The 24,339-nt window shown below is 41.0% G+C and overlaps 3 protein-coding genes across 5 annotated transcripts in view; all 3 read right to left on the reverse strand.

Moving 5' to 3' along the window:
* The window catches only part of LOC117755132 (AT-rich interactive domain-containing protein 3B-like), a 51,012-nt gene extending 41,534 nt beyond the window's left edge, over nt 1-9,478 (reverse strand). Inside the window, exons 1-3 of one of the 2 annotated variants that reach the window (XM_034574681.1) lie at nt 8,886-9,477; nt 8,633-8,713; nt 6,807-7,439 (exon numbers count right to left, since the gene is read on the reverse strand). In XM_034574681.1, the coding sequence (XP_034430572.1) occupies nt 6,807-7,439; nt 8,633-8,668 (669 nt within the window). In that variant the 5' untranslated portion in view covers nt 8,669-8,713; nt 8,886-9,477. Of the gene's footprint in view, nt 1-6,806; nt 7,440-8,632 lie in introns of both variants that reach the window. The other variant, XM_034574690.1, reaches the window with a different exon arrangement.
* Nucleotides 9,479-9,791: 313 nt separating this feature from the next.
* Nucleotides 9,792-17,230, reverse strand: fam219b (family with sequence similarity 219 member B). 2 transcript variants are annotated; one of them, XR_004612551.1, is made up of 7 exons: nt 17,013-17,230; nt 16,483-16,591; nt 14,413-14,506; nt 14,218-14,295; nt 13,287-13,338; nt 11,270-12,468; nt 9,792-11,199 (listed from the first exon to the last, which is right to left on the reverse strand). XR_004612551.1 is itself a non-coding variant. In XM_034574731.1 (6 exons), the coding sequence occupies exons 1-6, from the start codon at nt 17,079-17,081 to the stop codon at nt 12,319-12,321; spliced, it is 552 nt and encodes a 183-aa protein (XP_034430622.1). In that variant the 5' UTR covers nt 17,082-17,230; the 3' UTR covers nt 9,792-12,318. The 2 variants fall into 2 exon arrangements, 1 of the variants encoding a protein (XP_034430622.1); XM_034574731.1 differs by having other exon boundaries at nt 9,792-12,468.
* A 3,384-nt stretch (nt 17,231-20,614) lies between these two features.
* LOC117755185 (cytochrome c oxidase subunit 5A, mitochondrial-like) lies at nt 20,615-23,502 on the reverse strand. The gene is made up of 5 exons (XM_034574751.1): nt 23,343-23,502; nt 21,607-21,723; nt 21,323-21,444; nt 20,948-21,070; nt 20,615-20,735 (listed from the first exon to the last, which is right to left on the reverse strand). The coding sequence occupies exons 1-4, from the start codon at nt 23,413-23,415 to the stop codon at nt 20,957-20,959; spliced, it is 426 nt and encodes a 141-aa protein (XP_034430642.1). The 5' UTR covers nt 23,416-23,502; the 3' UTR covers nt 20,615-20,735; nt 20,948-20,956.
* Nucleotides 23,503-24,339: the final 837 nt, after the last annotated feature.

Here is a 24,339-nt window from a genome sequence, read left to right on the forward strand (position 1 = left end):
GGCTTTTTTCTTTTACAACCACTGCGACACTGAGTGAAATGAATTGAAAGATCACCAATCAGGGTCCCAACTACAACACGGACACGCACACCCACCCACCCACCTACCCCCATCAAACCCCCTGTCTCTTGCTGGGAGCCCCCGGTGGGAATGTTCACTGTTTGAAGAGTTAACTCTTTAATTCCGTCTGGAATGTTTCCTCTGGGTGGGGCAGTGTAGTAGTGTTGAGCCAGACCACTAACCCCTCTTACACAGCATCTCCTCCTCCTCCCTCTCCCTCCCCCTTCATCTCCCTACTAAATTCAATACCTCTATTTCTGGGCACGGGAAATCTTCCACACATGGCTGTTAAGTGCGGGTCAGCACAAAATGAAGCTTGTTCTATACGAGGATTGTTACACCTTCGATAAACTGACATTTGGAAGAGAAAAACTTTCAAAAAACACTTGGGTGCAAAAATTCTCACCAGTAGGATTTGGAGGCCAAATGCAGCAAAATTACCCAGATTTTCAAATGACTGCATTCTACGTAGTGATTAGGATATACAGACTTTGAATGTTTTAGGAAAAAAATTGTGTTGCTATTTATAATACAACAGACAATTTTAATTAAGTTAAATGTTCCCATGTTGCCTATACTAGAGCTCTACTGGAAACTGGAAGTGAAAAATAGAATTGCACAACTCTAATTGTGTAGCACGCCATTCATTTTCCACCCTGACACAAATTCAACCATAGCCATAGCAGTCGGGCCACATTAAGCAGAGTAACATCAATCAGAAAAATGCCATTAAAAAGGGCAATCCAGATCTGAAAGCCCAGTCGCCTCCATCCAACCCGACCATCCGAGGTCGGCTGTTAATGAGGCAAAGCAAGCTTCACACAGCACCGAACTACAAACATAAACTGAGAGGTCCCAGAGGAATGCACCGTATAAATGAATATGTAAACACTGCAGCTCACCTCAGTGTGTAAAAAACTCTGGACTACCAAAACATACCATAAAAACAGTGTTTTGAAACTTTTGCATTTAATAGGAGGATATGCCAAAATAAAATTGTTTCTAACATAAAGAGCTTTTATTTCTTATTTAATTATTTTTAACTTAACACATTGCAACTTTTACATTAAAAGGTGTGTATACGTATACCTCTTTCACACCAAAATTAGTGGGTATGTGCAGTTAAAAACAAACCTTACCCAATGCCAGTACAGTAGTACTAGCCTCTCTACTTTTTTTCCCCCTGGTGCATTAAATTTGAACACACCAAAACTGCTCTCTCACCTTGCTGGACTGCCAAATTAGTGCGTTCACTCAAGTGGCACGTTTCCATCGCTGCCAATCAGAGCCGGAGCTGATTAAAACCCATGTCTACAGCAGAGTCATTTGACCTTGGAGTGAATACCAATTGTATCCATTCACTTTGCAGACAAAGCCAGATGCTAGTGGGTGTTTGTGTTTTTGACCGGTGAGAAAGGGGTTGTATGTACGATATTCACTGCCACTAGATCTCTGATCAAAGCAAATGCTTTTTCTGCCACACTGCCAGATTTGTGGTCCCAGCATGGTGTTGTGAAGCCCAGCAAGAGCTTCCACTAAATACACAACCAGAAGCACAACTGACTTAAGATTCCCTGAGAGCCGCCCCCGCAAAGAACTACATTTGCCGGACAAATTCATAATATCACAAGTCAACGAATGTTCTTTTGCCTACTCAAGCAGCTCACTGATGCAAAAACATGGAACATATTATGAAAGATTTTAGTTACTTATGATGGTGAGGAGAAGAAAAGCCAGTTCCGAATCAAGTACAGAAAACTGTTAAGCAGCTCTCTCCATCTCAGAAAAGCAAGACCAATATTGAGTCTGGCCTTCTCTCTTCATTTGGACTTTTTTGCCAGAGGATCTTGTTTCTTTGAAGGAGGAATTTTCATCTGAATACTTGGTACTGAACACTTGCTTTATGAATGTGATACGGAATTTGAATGCATAAAAAGTGGTTGAGCCATAAACCTGAATACATTTAAATATAAGTTGAATAGTAGAAGTTGTTCCGATTAAACAGTCATAAGACATGAAAGCAAGAACTGAGACATAAATGGCAGGTCAGTTGAAATGTTGATGAAGAATACAACAAGAATCAGACACCTTATCCAACCTAATCTGCATTGAGATCAGTGTTTTGGCTAAGGGGGGGAATTTTGAAATGAGGTTAACCATTTACTGTCAAGGCCATTCATCACAACTGTCATTGGTAATATAATTTTGTAGTAATGAAGTCAACCAGATGAGGAAGAACCTGGTGCAGAATTGAAGACATTCAGTAGAAAAATTGAAAAGAGAGAGTATGTATCAGGAATACACTAACATTTAAATTAAAAGTCTATATTCCTTGACACACAACGTCAAGGAACCCCATTTTATATTGATTTACGAAGCTTGTTTTTTCTATTACAGTGGTTTATTGGTTAACTTTTCCTCATTATGCTCAAAAGTCCTTACATTTAAATTTTAGTAAACAATAACTGATGTGCTGACTTATTGTTTACCTTTAATATAACATTGTCTGAATCTTGGACAGTTAAACCAGGTGGAACAATGTATTCATTGTCAGATGAATGCATTGCTGTCTTCTTTAACAGCAGAAATGAAAAGACATTGTTGAGGTCTTCAATTCCTGTGTAGCTCAACAGTTTGAACATAGCAGATAATACAGGTCTCACACTTCTACTGCACTGCCACATGGTTTAATGCACCTCAGCTGAATGACCTCCATTTGCAAGCGGTTTGCACAAACAGGGATCAGATGGTAATTCCAGCTTTATTACATCAGCATAACAGGAAGTCCAGTAAACGGAATAAGACTAAGTACACCATTTAAAATACACTGACAGTTATGGTATGTGAAACACCAACACAACCCTCCGAAAGCAGAAACCAGGTCAGGTTGGCGTGTACAGGATGCACATTAGGCAGAGAGCGTCTTCTACGTGTGTGTGTGTGTGTGTGTGTGTGTGTGTGTGTGTGTGTGTGTGTGTGTGTGTGTGTGTGTGTGTGTGTGTGTGTGTGTGTGTGTGTGTCCCATTATCACTGGGAGATATTTGTTTTCGTTTTCTTTTGTTTTTTCTCTTTTGCGTCATCATTTGTTCCACATTACACTGCCAAAATGAAAAGTTTGAATCCATCTACTAAATACAAATATCCTCCTCATTTATCATAAATGATCCATGAAAAATGAATGAAAACATTTCTGCTTCTAAAAGCTCACAAACATTTCTTATCGATCTCTGCGCTGCAGCCGTGTAACTCCCCACTTCCTGGCTGGCGTGTTGCTGGGGCGACAGCTAAATTATGCAACAGCACTGGCCCAACAGATAGGCAGCCTTCAGTATCTCAGCAGCAGAAGCGGCTTCGCGGGTGGCAAGTGATGGCAGGGCTCAACAGATACAGATGCCCAGTCACTCCCAGAAAACTGGTTTGGAACACTGTTGTCTGGTTGGCCACCTCTTTTACGGTGTTAAAAGTATCAGTCAGCCATGACTATATCTACCTTCTTCTCTCTTGCCTCAAAGAAAAAGTGAGCTCTCCTGTTGCACTGATTTACTTTGTCTGAAATGACTGAAGAAATGTTTTTCCGGTTTTTCAGGTTTTCAGAATCTCCAGACTGAAATGAGAAACTATAAATCTAATCAGGCATGCAGGAGGTTATTATTCAGCTCCTTGTTATTGAGCCTGGTAAATACATTAGCTTGCAGTTGGTCATCTAAGCTCTTGGCTGTAACACAATAAAAAGCAATGAAAAAGAAAAAACATATTGTGTAATGCAACATATTCATGATATAATTTTCTTCCTTGAGTCATGCAATATCATTACACAAGAGCACCATATGTCCATTTAGAAACAATTCAAATGTGGCCACCCACACAATAACTCAACACTTGGCTGCGTGCCTGGTAGCACTCCTAAAACCTACAATTCAACCCTGTGATGTGATGAGAGAAGTGCTACTATGAGTATCACTTTTCTATGTCTTGCGCTTTTGTCATCACTCTGCCTTTGTTATAACAGCCATGCAAATGTAGACATGCTCTGCTCAGTCTCCATTTTGTCTCATTTGTCAAACGGCAGATTGCACAGGAGCAAATGGCTTGAGAAAGTATAATTTGTAAGCAAAAGCCATGGTAGCGTACCACCACCTGTAGCGTACCACAGAATTCTGCTCAGTTACTACATCCAGCCGATCCAGCGGAAGCAATCACACCAGTATATATTAGGACATAAGACACAATCTGTGCTTTGCAGGCATGATTAAAACTCAATTAATCACAGAGCAACGATCACAAGGAGCATAGGGGTCTGTGGACGTGTGTGTGAGCAGGAGGGGTGAGGGGGGGGATTACAGAGGTCATACAGCCTCTGTCCCACTATGGTGGAGGCCAGAGTGCTGAGGCCGGCCAGTTGTCCGCCCCACGTGACGGCTTTGTCTGTCCCCTTGTTTGACAATTATTTACTCTGCTGTTTAAGACAAGGATGAGGTCACCACACATACATCACTGACATGAAAACACTGGTTACCCATGTCCGGCCAACCCCCAATCTGACCTGTATGGACCCTCGCCACTCACATACACCCCAAACACTCGGTGTAAAGGACGACAAGTCACACCAATCAAATGGTTGTCAGTCAAGTGCTGCTGCTGGGTAAAACTTAATTTAAATAGGTGCTGCTACAGAGCTATATACTGTCTTTTCATTGTATATATGGGCCACATTGTGTTGTACATGTCCTATACATTGTCTCAGAACCATAAATCAGTACAGTTTAATTTGCTTGAAATCTAGATGAATGAATAAATGGACATTATTAGTGTTTTTTGTGTCATTTTAAAAACTTGGTTTGCTATGACTCAACACCAGGTCAGTATCTCTGATCAGAGTGGCCACAACATACACACACAGGGTGCTTTGAATCCACCCAGTGTGACTGGCTACATGAAATGTAAATGTTAATGTAAATGGTTTTACATACATTTGTCTCCTGAGCCAGTCATCTCCTCTCTGTCACTACTTTTAGAATGCAATAAATGTGCTTCCCCTGTTATTATAGGGGGAGCTCGGTATTTGTGGCATCTGCCAGGCTTGTCTCTGGCCCCTTGAAGACAATGACATCAAAAATCCACTGTCCCCCTCCCCCTACAGCAGTGCAACCTGAAACTGCCTGAAGAGATGAGCAGTCATTAAATACTGCAGAGCTGACATAATGACAGGAAAGATAAAAGAGAGGAAACAAAAAAAGGCCAGACCAATTTTCATCCCATAATGCCTGCCCAACCCCCCAGGCTCAGCCTGCCTCTCCTCATAAAAGACGCCAGGCCACAGATAGGGCACTGGTCAGCTACAACTTTGCTGCTGTGATATTCTGCCCTGACAACATTCACACAAAGCCCACAGAATAATGCCCCCCCCCCTGCCCCCAACTCTTTCTGACACCTCTGGAAACAATAAGCAGCCAATGCAGTGAAACTCCACTTCATACAATGTTCATATTGTATGGAGTAATGTTATATCATCTATAGCACTCCCATTAATTCACTTATCTGTGCAATATTAATTAATTATATTAATTAATTAATTAACAATTGTATATGTAATTCAATGGCTTATGTGCAATCCACTTTACTATCTATTAGTTTTTTTCCATTCATATTTGCTGCGTGTCAGCACCTAATGAACATGCTCCACAGCTAAATTTGGCAATGTGGTCTAGAGAACCACCATTCAAAGACATTTGTCTTTAAATAGACAGTAATAAAATCCAGACACATGATAGTCCTGCACCCTCCGCCCAGTGATCAAGCACAGATATGTCCTCTGACACTGCACACTCTTGTGCAACAAAGGCTTTTTATATCATCCTCAGGCAGTTGAGCTGTCTTTTACTTGCTATGTGCCAAGGTATGATGCTAAACCACATGTAGCTCAGCTTGGTTCTCAGTTGGCATTCCGGCGCTCTGTAACACTGTGCTGAGGCAATATTTACCTTCAAAAGAAAGTGCACTTGGCACACAGCCGAAACTCTTGGGGTGGGGGCTCAAGGGGTTGCTTCTGTGTACTACATCCAACTTTCCCACCCAACAAAAATCCTCGTGCTGACCCGGCCAACCACCCACAGCCTCACAGCGGCAGCAGCGCTGCCTGCATAGCCTGACTCTGCTACCTGGATCAGAGCCAAGGCACAGCCTGATTCAAGTGCCAAGAGTGATCGAAAAGAGAGAGAGAGACACACACACACACACACACACAGAATGTGAGTGCAGAGGGAGAGAACTAGTGAGCGTGAGCACATTACGCCTCAGCCTGGCTTGCTGCCAGGACTCACTTAGGAGGATTTTTTGCCACAAAAGCCAATTGGCGGTCAACCCTCCGCAGAGATTTGAAGTGTTTCACAAAGATACAGCTGGAGAGGTTTGTCCAAGAGTCAAGATTAAGCAAGTCACTCACAGTAGGAGGCTAGACTGGGAAATCAAACAGAACACTCAAAGGGAGAGTGGTGAACAGTGAAAGGTTGTACATCATAATGAACAACATCGTTTTGATGCGACTGCATAAACATTTGAAATTAAAAGAAAGATTTTTAAGAGAGTGTGTTATTGAGAGAGGGGGGCCTTGACATTCTAGATGGAGTAATCCTGGTTTAATACACACAGAAACATGAGCAGGGGTTTGAAGACACAACTGTCAAAAGACCAAAACAGGAACTGATGTAATAGAACTGTGTGACAAGGAGCCAAGGCAGGGCACTAACCTGTCTGAAGTGATCTTCAAAACCCCAGTCTGCCTGTCCATTAGGAGAGGTAGCTGAGTGAGGCCCCGCAGGAGACAGGCCCTCGTCAGGTTCCTGCTTCACTCTGATAGGTGGCGACGCAGCCCTCTGGGGGGCCGAAGCAGAGTAACTGCCAAATGGACGGGAAGGGATGCGGGAGGCGCTTTGCTGCAAAGCGAGGGTCTGCTTGCGAAGGAACTCCAGACCACTGGCACTTCCCTCATCCTCATCACTGCCCTCGTCTCCTTCCATCATTTCATTGTCGTCATCCTCATCCCCAGAATCACGGCCTCTGTCCTCATCATCCTCTCTTTCGGAGTCCACACTGCTCTGATTGGAAACCCGGGGAGGCAACCCGCCTCCTGGGATGACTCCGGCCAGGCTTTTGCCCATGAATGTGGCCCCAGAAGCCCGGGCAGCTGCCAGGATGGCTTGCTGGGCAGCAACCTGCTGGGCATACATGATATGGGCCTCTCGCAGCTTCCTCTCCTTGCGCTCCATTTCAAGTCGAGCCTGCTGTTGGCGCTGGAGTTGCTCCATCACTGCCTCCAGCTTCATCCCCCCTGTAGAGGTGCTCTGAGGAAAGGCCACACCAGGCTCTTGTGACATACTGGGCTGTAGGAGGAAGAGAAGGAGTCATGGATGACCTACCATATACGGAAATCTAATTACCCCTTTATCTCATTACAGAGGATGAAATCAGGCACATGCATCACCCCCCTCCAACAAAAAAAAAAGTGTAACATATCCTCACATGGTGAAATGTGGATAATTCTAATACAAATCGACTAAATTATAACTCCTTGCACTCTATCACTAAAGTCAACATTGGATAAGACCTTGATTACGTGCCACTGACCAAGTTGGAAAATCTGCAGCATCACATTCATAAATCTTTACTTTATTTGCTAACATTGAAGGAGAAAATGTGCAATGGTCCTTGGAAGATTCAGCTCTCAACATTTACATCTAAACTAAAACAAACAACTGAGCGTGTGTAAAAAAAAAAAAAATCAATGACACAGTAACTAATGTCAACAGGCTCATTACAACGGAAAGCATACATAAATGTTTCAAAAAAATGTAATTCTAATGGACACGTTTAAGGTTTTAGTGAGTCCATTCAGATAGAGCTGCGACACTATACTAATATTATAGGAGCCAACTACAAGAAAAAATAAATGATACAACAAGAAATAAGACATTTAAATTCAGCTGAAGTGTTTCTGTTAGTTCATAAAACAGGAGAACAGTGATTTGTCGAGACGAAAGGCTCAACTACAGTAACTACTGTAAACTGGTCATTCATGGAGCTAAAGCTGGAAACTAGTTAACCCGACGGGGACATAAACTGCTTCTAACCAGCCCATAACTTCAGTGTTAGCTAAATGGAAAAAGAGGATAAACTGACTATTGCACAAGTTAACCTAAACAGAAGAGCAGAACCATCTCAGCTCGAACTGAAAAAAAGGAAAAGTACACCTTTTCCGCATTTGGCTGCCTGCCACATCCTCAAAATGCGCAGATAACGTACGCAGAGCAGCTCTTGGAATAAGTTGACGTACAAACCGGCTAAACTAGCACATTAATGTATGTCGGCTACTTCTGTAAGGTCACACCACCGTGTCGCTGTGAGGCTGTAGAGTAAACGTAAAGATAACCCACCATTTAGGTCGAATGCGCTCAGAAAGTCTGTTTTGTCTCCTGTAGAAAATGTGACGTTAAGTTGAATAACTCTTCTTGCGTTACCCGTGTGACTACAGCTCAGAGGAAGAGGTGAAGAGACGCCGAGCGGCACCGCGACTCACCATTTGCGCCTTGCTACTGTTGGAGTTGTCCACCATCCCTCCTTCCTTTCCTTGGCTTTATCCTCCTCCTTCTTCTTATCCTTCTTCCCTCTCCTTCTTCTCCCCTCGCTCCTGGCGCTCGTCTCACACACTTGTAAACACACGCACGCGCGCACACGCACGAGGAGGAGGGGGGCGGCAGAGAGGCGGTGTGCACGCGCCGCAGACTGCGACCGATCCGCGAGCGCAGAGACGGAGACGCTCCTGTGGTTTCCTTCTTCTTCTTCTTCTTCTTCTTCTTGTTGTCGTTCTTCTTCTCCTCCTCTCGGGGGGGATCTCTCGGCTCACTCTGCCCGTCTCCTTCCCCCGCGGACGCCTTCGTGGTGTTCTTGTTGAGCGGAACAGGCACCGACAGCAGAGCGGCCCGGTCTCATATCTCGCGCAGCGCTGAGGTGACTCCCCTCGCTCGTCGTTTTTCTCCCCCCCTTCAGTTGACACCCCCCGCATGGCGCACCAGCAGCAGTGGGACCCGCCCAGCGACAGCAACAAGTCCCACTGGCCTCCTCCTCACTTCTTCTCATCCAATAGTTCCGCCCGAGCCATTCAAGCTCTTCAATTTGTTATTATAGTCTCATGTGGCTGTGGGGGGCCTTCTACGCCACATGGTTAAGATGAAAAGTTTAAACCTAAAGCCGTTAAAAGAGTTAAAAGGTGTTTGAATTGGGTTCTATACTCACATACTACCATATATGTTGACTAACTCAATCTCTTAACCTATAAATACACGTTTATCATTGATATTCATGTCATCAGGGAATGGATATTTGTTTTAAAGACATATTTTATAACAGGAAGTGTGCTTTGTTTACGTCACTAAATTCTCCAACACTCACAGTATCGTGTCTTTCTGTTGATGCTGCACAACATGGCAGTGATGTTTAAAGAAAATAAAGTACTGTAGTGTACTACAACACCCTCACGGGAAGGTGCCTCCAATCATATCTCATTGGGACTGTATCGTAGCTACATGCTGCCCCCTTGAGGTGCCAACATCTGCCACGTTCATAATGTGCCCGACTCATTTGCAATGATGGAAAAGCTTCATTGACCTATGACCTCTGCACACAGGTATCGTTGAAAATGAATACTAATGAATATAGTAACAATAAAACACACGGGATTTTAGATAAGTGAGTTTTTTTTAATAATGCAAACCAATGCACAGTACAATCAAATAAAAAAAGATTAGTGTTCACCATCATAAAATAACAAATTTAAGTTATTGCATTTAGCATTCAATAACACTTTATGCTATTATTGTCACAATGTTGTATAACAAGCAGATTGTCCCAATAGTTGCATAGTACAGGTGAGTCAAGTGTACTTGCTACTGACCACTGGTGTTAAGTGCAATATTTTTATGTACATGAAGAACATCATGCAGATCCGGGCGCCAAGGGGGTTGATACACTTTTCATCACTGATTCTACACTTAGTGTAAGCGTGGAATCAGCCTTTATTCCTAAATGGCCCACATTACAACCACGGAGATAAAGTACATTGCTCGTGTTACTGTTGTAACGTTTTCAACATCAGGCGTTTTCTTTGCAAAGACTTGATGGATTAGAGAGTTGATCGCGATGCTGCAGAGTACAGATCAAGGTTGCAGCTTTTTCTAGCACAAAATGTCAAACTCTTTCCAGTTCTAACCCTCAAGTGGTCAGCTACATCATTTCATAAGACAGTTAACATCACAGCCTAAGACAGTGTGGTGCAAGTATAACAGTTGTCACACATTTGTTGTGACTTAAATCCTCTATGCACTTCAACAGTTGTGCAATTTCCATTTTTTTATTTGTATTTCATTTTACTAATGCATGTGAAAGGCAAGTTACTTTCTGGTTGCACACTCACACACAAAAACATCTCCTGAAAAGTGAACCCTGTCACTTGCTCTGCTCTGACATTAAACATTTTCTGTTAATGCTCAGTTTCAAAATAAACACCAATAGTTTAATATGACACAGGTTGTAACATGACTCAACAGATTGTTTTAAGTGGAAAAATAATATAATAAAGACGGCCATTTTAGGCACACATTTGTGTCTATTGTATAAGAAACAAAAACAGACAGTAACACAAACTAAGAAGGATATGAATTGTTGTTCATAAAGTTTTACATACAGTAAACAGAGGTACCCATTTACTTCCATTCTAATGTAATCTGGTTTTATTGTTTTGAACCTGAAACCTATTTGTTTTTAATGTAGGCAACAAATTAATTTAAAAAAATTAAATAAATAAAATAATGTAACTCTGGTCTGGTGTCCACACAGACACATGGACACATTTTCGGGTTCAATATCCTGTCCAGGATCAGATGTAACTCTTAAAATGCTACATATCAATCTTGGCAAAAAACAGTAACCTCTTCTTGACTTAAATCTATGACAATTTGTTTTCTTAAGCATATCAAATAAACAAAAAACATTTTAGAATTTAAACATACACACATCTTACCACATTCATAAATGTCTTAAGATGACTTTAACTGGAATCCTAATATTTGTAGTTTTTACGTCTACTTTCTATTGTGTAGCAGCTTATTTGGAAGATATTTTTTTCCTGGAATGAAACTTATTTATACAATATAGAGACTGACTCAAACCAAATATCAGTTGTTCTGTCAAAGCACTTCAGTAACTTAATCTGCTTACATTTTCTGCCATTTAAACATGTGTAACATTTGGTTAAGTGTAGGTATTAATCCAACAATGGATATTTCACTTTGTAAGACTTGAGTATTTACTCAAAGACAACATGTAACAACCATGAGTTATTTTCATATTTTTTTAGACACAACGAGTCAGATCATAGGAAACCAGTATAAAAAAATAATCCTGGCTTTCGATGATCTGCGAGTGCCAGGTTTATTCTATTCTAACCTCTTAAGATTTTTAAGGTAGTATCACTTGCTGAAAGAATTATTATTATTGTTATTATTATTATTATGAGAAATGAAGTAGAGTCAGTCACAACCCAACACATCCCATGTCAATTCAGTCTTCTGGTTAGATTTGAAAAATATGTTCTTTCCGCTGTTATTTTATGTGGTTATTTTTGTTCAAATAATAATGTCATACCTGGTGGTCATCTCATTTTGGAATAAAAATCAAACAATATTTTTGAAGACAGAGACATTAAAAAAAAAAAACTAAATACAATAGTAGTCAGATAATGTAAATGGTGATTTGAGGTGCTTCAAATAGCAGTAAGTTAACATGTAAAAAAAAAAATTAAATTCATTAAAACACATGTCGTGCTTAAACCTGTTAACCAGAGGAAACAACGGTATCCAGAACTGCACTGGATCAACACAGACGTGTCCCAAATGGTGAATTTCTCTCCCACTCAGTGGCATAGTAATGGTTCCTGTAGGTTGATAAAAAGAAAAATAGAAAAAAGCTCGAGCTTTGGGGTCACAGTGGATAAGGCTTGTTCTTACATCCATCTGCCACTTCTTGTGGGTTGAGCGTTTCGGTGCACGCAGTCCTGCATCAACAGGAGTTTTGGCTTCAGGGCTGGAAGTCCTCAGGCAGCGCAGCGGGGGAGCTGGGTTAGAAAGAAGGCCTCAGGCACCAGTGACTTGAGACAGCAACTTGAACTGGAACTAAGACCTTGCAGGGGTTTGAGTCAGGATAGCAGCGTCACTGCATGGAGCAAGACGGGCCCTCAGAGCAGCAGCACATGGAGGAGCCCATGGCTTTGGGCGGAATCAGGTCTAGGTCCTCGTCATCAGGGATCTCGTCCAGGCGGTAGCCGTCCTGAAGCAGCTGCCTGCTTAAATCAGGGTGGACCTGGAGAGCAAAGGGAACCTCGGTGACACACAGTCATCGCAGAGTAACCTGGTTGAACCTGATCAACATCTCACTGAGGTCCATCTGTTCACAGTCTCTGTTCTTTTTAATCAAACCTTATAACAAAGGTGTTTAGTCTCCAAACGAAGAAAAGAACTCTCTGCGACTGAACCCAGCTGACTTTTGGTTTCAAGTTAGGTTACCAGTACGTCAAGTCATCTGCTAGTTATTGTTAGCATGACGGTTAAATTGGGTAGTAAACATCTGTCATCTATTGGTGTCTATGATTTTGTGCCTTCCCAGGCACCTTTTACACATATTGAGTGTGTTTGTTTTGGAATAATGCAAATCGTTCAGTTACTCAACAACAATGTGAGATAACAGGTAAAACTGAATTTAAACTCGAGATGGAGTAAACTACTCTCACCACATATCTGAGGTTAAGAAATAGCCAGAGGCCCATTTTTTCCCCATGCATAAGTAACTCGGTATACATGATTCTTACAATATGTATGAATGAACACAAACACAAACAAGAGCTAGCTCCAGTCATATCTGTTTCATGTACAGTTATACACATGATAACGTCTTTCATCTTTGCTGTTTTCTATTACTGGCCCATTTTAACCCCTTACTTATTAAATAAATGTAAATGTGCATAATTTGATGGTACTCATATCAGACAGAGGTCACAAAGACCAAAGTGCAAAATTGAAAACACAAATCTTTGTACATGTATAGGTGATCAAAAAAAACAACAACCACACAGTTGTAGCCATCTGAGTGCATCTGAAGAACGTGCCATGGGGCTAACTCACCTCCGCTGAAGAGTATCCGGAGGAATACTGCTCAAAATCGATCTCTTCATCACTGCACAGACAAGTAGGACAGGTTCTGTCATTCTGATGTAAAGAATTTAAATCTGTCGAAACATGTCCAGCAACACAAACAACGAGGAAACTGCGATTGTCTCCTCTTTCACCTGCCTACACAAGTATCATAATAATAACTATTATTATAATGATCATAATAATAAACTTTTGTTAACAATGTTACAAAGTGCTTCACAAGGACAAAACTGAGAATAAAACAATGGAACACAAGCAGAGAATATAGAACAATAAAATAGATAGAATTTTATAAATAAACAAATGGGAATAGTCAGTCTAAATAAGAGCCAATGTCCACCATTTGTAAAGGCTTTCATAAAATGAAAAGTTTTAAGGCGGCATTTAAAAGAAGCTAGAGAATTAGTCCAACTTCAATGTGGGTAAATTCCACAATGTGGGGGCTCTAACCACAAAAGCTGGGTTACCCTTTGTCTGGGAGTAACCAGCAGGGCTCCATCTGCTGATCGTTGTGGTCATGAGTGCACATACATACACGTAGAAGACACCGATGAAGATGTCATGACAGTTTGTGGTTATAAGAGCTGACGCTGTCGTCAATGTGCTGTGAGCAAAATCTTGTAATGTTCGCAGCGGTGTGAATACGTTACTTCCTGCCTCTGCCTGCTGCACCACCTCTCACTTCAATCTGAATCCTGCAGAGGATTTTTTTTTTTAACTCATCAGAGCAGAGAAGCTCCTGCTGTGTTTTGCATGTGTGAAAGACAAACTGCGGAGAAAGTCCGGACCCAATTCTCCGGAGATCCTCCGCAGGACATGTCTGAAAACGGCTTAAGATTCAATTAATGTATATAGTAGGAATTCAACAACAGTATCACACCTATACTTGGTGTAATCTTACCTGTCTGAGTCCAGTGCAACCAGAGTGTCCTCAGCATGCTGACTCAAAGCAGCGTAGCCCTTGTTATATTTCATCGTCCTAAAAAGAGAGAGCCAGAAGGTAAAAATTGCTGCAAAACAAGCCTCTCCTGCATTATGCTGACATGACATGACAACCAGCAGCTTCCTCCTAACCCCTCAGGCCTCTTCTCCTCACCTCTTGACTCCTTGTCTGGGCTGATGCGTCACCGGAGGTCCTGGTGAGAGGGCTTTCTTCTTCAGTGCTTTTCTTGCCATCTCCCTGTGTTTCTCTACAAATAATCAGAATAAGAGACATTTTTTGTGTTGAGAAGGACAGACTGGATAATGGTCAAGTCAAATGTCATATGTGGGTTTATTGAGCTAAGAACAGCTAATAACGGCTGCGGCCTTCCTCTAACTGGAAGGTGTGCGATTTGTTTCCATTCTTCGCCCTCTGCATGTCAAAGTGTCCTTGGGCAAGATACTGAAGCCCGAATTTCCCGGGACAGCTGCGCCGTTCTCGTAGATACAGTGCTGCCCATAGATGCACTGTATAAATGTGTGTGGCAATAAACTGTACTGTAAAGCACTTTGAGTTGTCATCAAGACTAGAAAAGCTCTATATAAATACAGATCATTTACCATGTTTCCCAAGTTACCATATCATTACTAATATTTTGGGACAATCATCCTATATAATGATCAGTTGACATTCATAACCACAAAAACAGAAGTTATGAGAAACTATACTGCAATTCCAGAAAACCCCTATATTATTGGTAAAGCCTCGAACAGTCTCACCAGAGTGTATCACTGAAATGAGAAAAAATATTCTCAGCTCAGTGTAGCACTCAACATTTATGATACTCCCCACACACACACACACATTTCACAAGGAGAACAAGTTCTTCTTTGTAAAGGTTTGACATCCACATATGATGGTTACACATCTAAACTGAGTTCATGATAAGGCTTTTTAGATTCTCTTAGCAGAAATTGGGTGGATTCAACACATTGAAGATACACATGCAAACTGAGACAATAATATGGGTCTGACATCGGCTTTCAATACACTGTATAATCAGGGGTGGGCGATATATGGAATATACTCGATATATATCGCGGCTGGTTCCATGTGAAATGTATTAAATTACCATATCTCGACGATCGAGTACAAATTGTCACGTGAATGTTTTAAGCAGAAGTTCCACTTCTCTCTCCTCATGCCTGTCTCACAGCAGACAGCTCACTCCCCCGCCCATCCAGAAAACTCGCCTGCGTGCATGCGCATTTTTGTATCAGGAGAGGAGGGAAGAGATTTAGAAACAAGATTTTATTATTGTCTTTTTTAACACCTGCTGAAATGTGCACACCAACCCTCTAAGGGGTTTCTAAGTCTGGACCCAATTCTCTGGAGTTTCTCCGCAGGCCTAAAGACACTTTGAAAAAGTAGCTACATCAGGTTCGCAAAATCCAGCAATTACATCATGTATTTCAAACCAACAGTGTTTTCTTAAAACGGCTGAAAACTGGTTATAAAGTCTAATAAATCATTCTTTTTTTCAATTCAACAAACCTTTGGTATAGTTTTTTTATATGTTTACTTAATGCATTAAAGTGTTTCTATTAAAGTCGGGTTTAACAAGTAATGCCAAAGAAATTTGAAACCAAAAGTCAATAATGATTCAGTAAACCCAGAGGATAAACTCAGTTCAATTTCACATTACCTTTCCCTTACGCCAATTACTGAGCGTGAACACGTTTTGAACAGAGACAAAGAAGACTGTGGAATGTGTCATGGGTCTTCATGCAACAAATCTCTCAGAACTCACATGACAGATTCACACTATGGTGACTCCCCATGCACAAAATCCAACATTACTTCCCCACAGGAGCAGAAAGTGCGTTTTGAAGATGCAAGTAAATGTTGGAATCTTAGTCTGTACTTAGTCTGAAGTGTAAGGGAGACATTTGTTGAGTTTACAGTAAAGCAATACATTGTGTTCAACGTGACACAAAGACATCAGGGCCATGAAATTGATGAAAGTAAGCTGTGAACATTATGAAAAGTTAAAAGCCATGAAAACACTATGATCCGACCTGAGGGCGTCTGAGCCATTCAGTGTCATATGACTCAGGTTCTGCTGGCCACACATTCAATTCTGACCCATTTTATGCAACGTACGACAATATTCACCACAGCTGAATTCATAAAAACAATAATAACAATGCGTTATTGGTTAGGATGAGTCAAGAAACTGCTTACGTAGTTTGAGGTGGATGGCCGGAACTCTGGACATGATGTAAGGTCCTCTCTTCTCCACAGGCCTGATGCCTCCATCGGCCACCTTAGGTCTTGTTCCACCACTGGGCCCCTTGGGTTGCAGAAATTAAAGAAACATCTGTATCTTATGTTCACTTACAGAAGCCAAGTCACCGACTCCGTGTGCTATCTAAATGACAGGACCACAACTCTTTGTTTTAAATCAACAACAATGTGTGATCTTTCATATCCAGCTCAAGTCTGTCTCCAGTGGTAAACACCAACATTTCAGCAGCCACATGCAGTTATGAAAATAGAAAACTCCAGGCAGACAGGCAGAGACAACAATGTTAAACATGTCACTCCATATATAATTCATAGCCAAACTTCGCTTCAGTGAAACAGTCAAATATTTAGTGGGCATGCCTCATCTGAAGAGCTGTCAAAAACAAAATCACAGGCTAGGCTAGTCAGTCTGTCTGTGAGTAGGGGCTAGCGTTAGCCGGGCTAGCTGGTGTGTTAGCTGACTTTACCGACTGAACTTGTGGCTGCGGCTCCAGCAGAGTGTCCTTCTCCGGCTCCTCTATGATGTCGTTCATCATGTTCGTGTTACTGTCCCAGTCTGCAGCACCGCACCGCCATGACGACACAGCTCCCACCGCCGGGACACCTCCTCCGCCGCTTCTTTGGGATTTTCTTCTTTGGGATTTCCTCCTTCTTTCCTCTCTTCTTCTTCTTTGGTGTCCCCCCTTCATTCTTCTTTTGTATTCATTGGCAGTAAGAGAACAGACTCAGAGGCGCGTTATCGCCACCGTCTGGACTGTACACCCACACACACACACACACGCATATATTTATTTTTCAAAAACATAAATGTTGCCTGTATTTTTTCCCATTAGACCAGACAACTAAAAGCCATGGGACAATTAATTTATCACAATTCATTTCTCACAATGTAATAATATATGTCCCATTGTTTCTTGTCCATGCGTTTTTGCCTGTTTAATTTTTCTATGGCTATTCTCAGATGGACAATGATCTTTTCCTACTTTGTTTCCTGCTCTGCAACTTCCCAGCATGTCCTTGTGTATAATGTAAATGTCTCTCAGTTTCATTGTCATCCTATCATTCCAGCCATGTTGACTGAGCATAGTTCCTGATAAGTGTCTTGGCTTGTTTTTACTTTTTTAAGTGTTTAACTGCTCAGTCTGTCCACAGCTCATTTCCCTAAACACCAATATGAGCCACAACCCAAAGAAAGTGTGTAACTATCCCCTTACCTTCCATCTTGTACATTATAAGGAATCTTTCTGTGGTAATATCTGTCATAAATAATCTGCCAGATTTTATGCTTGTAAGTACAGGATCGCTGTCAGATCTGATTTGTAATACATCTAACTTGGGGTTTGATTCTGCTGCTGTATAGACCTCGACCAATACTGGAATTCTGGGTCAGGTGGCACACACAATTTAAATATATTTGCTGATGGTTTTTATATTTAATATCTAGTGTAGGCTGGCAGGTTATTGTCCATCTGTGGTAGCAATAGGTTTTACCCTGGGAGGTGAACTATATGGAAATTAGCTAAATTTGGTACAAAGCATATTTGTACAGATATAGGTTTGTATTTTTACCATTTCTAAATTACACCAAATCCTCTTCTGCATTTTGTTTTAAAAAAGTATTCATGTCAGGACATGCAGGACAATATGCTGATACCTTTAAATATGTGATATGTCTATATCATATATGTATACACTACCGTTCAAAAGTTTGGGGTCACTTAGAAATGTCCTTATTTTTCAAAGAAAAGCACTGTTTTTTTCAATGAAGATAACATTAAATTAATCAGAAATACACTCTATACATTGTTAATGTGGTAAATGACTATTCTAGGTGGAAACGTCTGGTTTTTAATGAAATATCTACATAGGTGTATAGAGGCCCATTTCCAGCAATTATCACTCCAGTGTTCTAATGCTACATTGTGTTTGCTAATCGCCTTAGAAGACTAATGGATGATTAGAAAACCCTTGAAAACCCTTGTGCAATTATGTTAGCACAGCTGAAAACTGTTTTGCTGGTGAGAGAAGCTATAAAACTGGCCTTCCTTTGAGCTAGTTGAGTATCTGGAGCATCACATTTGTGGGTTCGATTATACTCTCAAAATGGCCAGAAAAAGAGAACTTTCATGTGAAACTCGCCAGTCTATTCTTGTTCTTAGAAATGAAGGCTATTCCATGCGAGAAATTGCGAAGAAACAAAAAATTTCCTACAAAGGTGTGTACTACTCCCTTCAGAGAACAGCACAAACAGGCTCTAACCAGAGTAGAAAGAGAAGTGGGAGGCCCCGGTGCACAACTCAGCAAGAAGACAAGTATATTAGAGTCTCTAGTTTGAGAAATAGACGCCTCACAGGTCCTCAACTGGCAGCTTCTTTAAATGGTACCCGCAAAACGCCAGTGTCAACGTCTACAGTGAAGAGGCGACTCCGGGATGCTGGCCTTCTAGGCAGAGTGGCAAAGAAAAAGCCATATCTGAGACTGGCCAATAAAAAGAAAAGATTGATATGGGCAAAAGAACACAGACATTGGACAGAGGAAGATTGGAAAAAAGTGTTATGGACAGACGAATCAAAGTTTGAGGTGTTTGGATCACACAGAAGAACATTTGTGAGACGCAGAACAGGTGAAAAGATGCTGGAAGAGTGCCTGACGCCATCTGTCAAGCATGGTGGAGGTAATGTGATGGTCTGCGGCTGCTTTGGTGCTGGTAAAGTGGGAGATTTGTACAAGGTAAAAGGGATTTTAAATAAGGAAGGCTATCACTCCATTTTGCAACGCCATGCCATACCCTGTGGACAGCGCTTGATTGGAGCCAATTTCCTCCTACAACAGGACAATGACCCAAAGCACACCTCCAAATTATGCAAGAACTATTTAGGGAAGAAGCAGGCAGTGGCCAGCGCAGTCACCAGATCTCAACCCCATTGAGCTGTTGTGGGAGCAGCTTGACCGTATGGTACGCAAGAAGTGCCCATCAAGCCAATCCAACTTGTGGGAGGTGCTTCAGGAAGCGTGGGGTGAAATTTCTACAGATTACCTCAACAAATTAACAGCTAGAATGCCAAAGGTCTGCAATGCTGTAATTGCTGCAAATGGAGCATTCTTTGACGAAAGCAAAGTTTGAAGAACAAAATTAATATTTCAAATAAAAAACATTATTTCTAACCTTGTCAATGTCTTGACTATATTTTCTATTCATTTTGCAACTCATTTGATAAATAAAAGTGTGAGTTTTCATGGAAAACACGAAATTGTCTGGGTGACCCCAAACTTTTGAACGGTAGTGTATATATATATATTTTACCAGCCAACTGAAAAGCAGTCAGGCTCTACAGCTGACATGTAAGCTTCACATTCATAGTCAAAGACAGATCTCATGAGTGACCGGTGCAGACTCTTTTACTTCATCCCCATTCCTGTTCTGACAGTTTGTCGATGACCTCTTCACATTTGTATTTTAAACAAACCTTTCACATGAACAAGACTTTGTTTTTTTGCTGCATATTATATGAATCACTTTCCCATTTTCAACTTCAGCTATTGCAGCATGCATTTCCTTATTGACATAAGATATACAGCAGCATACAGAGCAAACAGTGTTGAGGCAGACTCCTTAAGATGTCATTGTTTAAACTTGGCATGGTTAAGAAGCTGAAATGTGATTTCCCTATGCTTGACTTTTAGTTGTTTTTCATTTTCTCATGTAGTGTTTCTGTCTGTAACTCTCGCTTTAAAAGATTTGTATATATTTTTTGGTCATATACACGGGTCAAACGTTGGACAGTGAGTGTTGACACTGAGTCACAACTGACAAGTATTTTAGTTGCTATTACGTCCTGCACTCACTCCAATAACAACAAGACTGCTAATAACTCAACATAATGCCAGCAGGTGAAGCAGAGATGTAACTACTGACATCACCAGCAGCTCTATTCCATTGGAAGCCCCAGCACTGATAGCACATTAAATGTAACACAACCATCAATAATTCAGTCTGCTTTAACAAAAAGGACTGGACGTATAGAATAAGAAGAAAAAATTAAGAGAAAAGGAAAACTGACACATTATAGAATTATTGGTTTTCTTTATTAGGTCCACCATTTTGTACACAACAGGACAGCATGGATTTAATCAACAATATAGACATTTTTGACAGGAGAGAATCAGGATCTCTTTATACATCAAATGACCTGAGGAAGGAGGAACAAAACATTTATTCAGCTGCAAGAAAATGATATCCAATATAACCTCTAATCTAATTTCACGAGTCAGATAGGGCCAGCATAGGTATACAGCACTGGACAGCATCACTACTTCCGGGTCTACCAGTTACTGTATCTTTCTAAAAGCATAATCACCTTCCCAAGTTAATGTGTAGGAGTTCAATATAGTTCAGTCTCACCTTGACAGTCTATAACTTATCAATGCCCAGCTCTTCTGGTGTTGAGATGCCGAGTTCTGCCAGGGTGGGCTTGAGCTCCTGGATCAGGTAGGGATAGATGTCTTTGCAGGGGCCTGCTTTGTCCTGCAAAACACAAAACACACATTCACACACAATCAGCAAAACATGAAGAGCATTTTGTCACAGGCAATATTTGCATACCGGATGGTGAGAAGTTGAGTTATTAGTATCAGACAATTCACTATCACAATTCACAATCATTTTTTAAAACATATTTTAAACATCTGGTCCTGGGAGTGTCAGCAGTTTCCGCTCTCTGCTGAAGAAAAGGTTATGGCCGACCCTAAGTGAGCCCAAACAGGAAGTATAATTCACCTTGACAGCCTCAAGGATGCGGACGGCACTGGCCAGGTCATTCAGTCTTCGACAAGCTCGCAGTGCCGAATCCAAGACTTTGGGCTCAGGCACCAGGTCATACCCAATCAGGGTGTTCATGCCTTTAGGTTGAAAGTATTGGAAAATGCCCAGATTAGTTCACAGAAGCACTAATATAATAAAAATGCCATATTACCAATTGGAACCATAACTTTGAGTGAACAAAGTAAATGCTAAATAAACACGTCATCAGAACACGATAAACATCAGCCATGAACAGTCACCTTTCCTCAGTTCCCAGGCATCTATGTCGGGTTTGCTGAAGTAAGTGATCCAACGGGCATCAAACTCCTCGTCTGTTTCCACCTTAGCATGGGAGTAACATCTGGAGGCCAGTGGGGCTGAAAAACATGAAGCAGAAATAGAGACTATGAAATATTGATTCCTAATTATTATTTATACATATGGTTATAAATAGGGTCAAATGTAATTTCAAAGTGATCAAAAATTAAAAAGCTACTAGTTGATGATGTAAAAAGCTAGACCATGATTAAAGGAGTAAAACTTCTCTTATTGACTATTCATGCTTTTTGACAACAACAGACAAGATTCAATGCCCAGCCCAAAAGAGAAGGGTGAAAATTATAAATAAACTCAATGTATACAAAAACATTATACACATTGTTTCACATCAGTGAAGGCAACATTTAACTTTGACAACTTGGCATTGAGTGTGACTTAAGGATAAAACTATTCTTTCTATAAACATCTAATGAGGCTGTTCTTAAAAGAGAAAAATAAAATACTGCAGGTCCTTATTCAGATATACGCATTTTAAAACTGAAAGAGCACAGGGTACAAATCCTAATTCAATGATCTATCACAAAATGAGGCAACACTTCTATTAAATACAGAACAGAGAGTGTGTCTTTACAGAAACTAGGAGTTGTTAGGTACTTGTTCAGTGCTTCAAGGAACCATATCATATTAAACTCACCTGTGAAGGCATGTGCACACATATTCACATCACATACACAAATATGTTGCTGAATATACTGATCATGTTATTATCAATTGAATAACCCTCATAAGGAGTGATATCATTTTCTGAATGTAATTTTGAATATTACTTAGGTGGCGGCTTTAAAAAGGCTTACTGGGTTTTCTGCCTCTCCCTGCACTGCGTGTTATTTTTCTTGCCATTTTTTTTCTATGTACTCCTGTTTTGTTCTAATAAATAAGTTACAAAAAAATACAAATAATAAAATCAAGCAGCATCTGTAGATACACTGCCTCGATCAGGTTGGTGGATGTGTGTCTGTTAACGCGTTGTACATGATAGAGGACAAACACAACTTGACTTAGTGCATGTGACCTCCACAACACACCGATTTTAAAAATACTAAACCCACATTAGGATGCAAATACAGAAAGCATTACATTGTTATTGACCATAACTTGTCTCACCCAACATCCCAGGATGCATACAACTATGGACTGGCAAAATCCTAACTCCACATTTATCACATAACACATAATTCAATCAGTATCGATTCATCTGATTCGTGTCACCATCACCAGAGTACACACGCTCCCCTGGCAGTAACAACAGTGGTTCAACCTGTGAATGTACATATGTAACCTTGTAGCGAACATGGTCAGAGGTGGGTTAGTCCTGTAACGTGTTGATATCCGATGCCTGTGAACTGCTGCAGCCACTGACGCTCAGGAACAAACCCAGAGGGGTCATCACAAGGTCGAGGCTTCTTAGCTCCAATCAGTGTCGCGCCTGCTCAGTAAAAATACTCAAGGAGATGCGACGATTCATGAAAACACTCCTGTCCGGTCCATGAGGATCTGTACTCAGGAGAACACTTCAATGTCACCCTGCGCTAGCTTCCACCCACACACACAAAGCGGCGGCAGCTAAGCTACGCGGCTAGCCGGCTAAGTCAAATTTAGTCCTCTTCATAACACCGGTTACTCATTTCAACGCCATGTGTGAAGCGGACAGTCCCACCTGAGTAGCAGGGTCGTGACCGAGCCACAGTCCGGCTCCCCGCGGCTGACAGACGGAACACGGCTCGGAACATGGTGCCGCTGTGGATGCTAACAGTCCCGGTGCTAACGAGGGCGACTCAGGACGGACGAGCACGACGTGCCGTCATGTGACTACCGGAGAGAGCCGAAGCCTTGTACGTCCGAGCTGCTGATTGGTCCGTTTTCCTAAGCGGTGAGTGTAGGTTGGTTGTTTGTGGTTGTTTTTATATACAGTCTACACACACACACACACACACATATATATATCTATATCTATATATAGATATATATATACACTAATAGTGGTTGTTACAAAGTATCTACAGCATTATCATATTATAGCTAGATATCAACTGTTTACATTTTAATACAAACTATATTATTATTATTATTATTGTGATTATTATGATTGCGATAATTATTATTATTATCAATATCAGCTGGAGTCCTAAATGCACTGATCTTGACTTGTGGTTAACTTCAGTCAGGGTTTGAGGGTCTAATGAAAGAATCTATCAAGTCGCATGAGAAGATGTGTTTTGGGGTCAGGTCACTTCATGACACATTCTTAATTTATCAATGCTCAATAATTGAATTACATCCTTGCCAGAAATATTTATGGAGAAATTGGTTTGGTACTTCCCAAGACTAAATGGCCCTCCTTTGGGCAGCAGCTACTTTTGTTTTGTATCAATTTTAACTTGAATAAGTTAATAACTATTAAAATGATATTGGGTTGGGACAGTGCTCATTAATCAACAGACAAAACACTGTAATGAGCCAGTATTATCATCAGTTGTCCCTAGCAAGTTTTTACAAGCCAATCTGAAATACAATGATTACCTATCTCATATAATTACAAATACTTATGGATAATTCCTATGCATTAAATAAACCATCCAAACTACATGTACAACAAATCCATGATTAAAACATCTGATAAATAAAACAAGCAAAAAACCTATGATTAAAACAAG

Source organism: Hippoglossus hippoglossus, chromosome 3 (assembly GCF_009819705.1).
Source record: "Hippoglossus hippoglossus isolate fHipHip1 chromosome 3, fHipHip1.pri, whole genome shotgun sequence".
NCBI classification, from domain to species: Eukaryota; Metazoa; Chordata; class Actinopteri; order Pleuronectiformes; family Pleuronectidae; genus Hippoglossus; species Hippoglossus hippoglossus.

Excerpts from the sequence above, each read along its gene's own strand:
- fam219b (XM_034574731.1), bottom strand. The coding sequence starts at position 17,081 with ATGATGAACGACATCATAGAGGAGCCGGAGAAGGACACTCTGCTGGAG. Across the intron at positions 16,592-17,012 it reads CGCAGCCACAAGTTCAGTCG|GGGCCCAGTGGTGGAACAAG; the intron begins GTAAAGTCAGCT and ends CTGCAACCCAAG. Across the intron at positions 14,507-16,482 it reads GGCCATCCACCTCAAACTAC|AGAAACACAGGGAGATGGCA; the intron begins GTAAGCAGTTTC and ends GATTATTTGTAG.
- LOC117755185 (XM_034574751.1), bottom strand. The coding sequence starts at position 23,415 with ATGTTCCGAGCCGTGTTCCGTCTGTCAGCCGCGGGGAGCCGGACTGTG. Across the intron at positions 21,445-21,606 it reads TGCCTGGGAACTGAGGAAAG|GCATGAACACCCTGATTGGG; the intron begins GTGACTGTTCAT and ends TTCAACCTAAAG. Across the intron at positions 21,071-21,322 it reads GCATCCTTGAGGCTGTCAAG|GACAAAGCAGGCCCCTGCAA; the intron begins GTGAATTATACT and ends TGTGTTTTGCAG.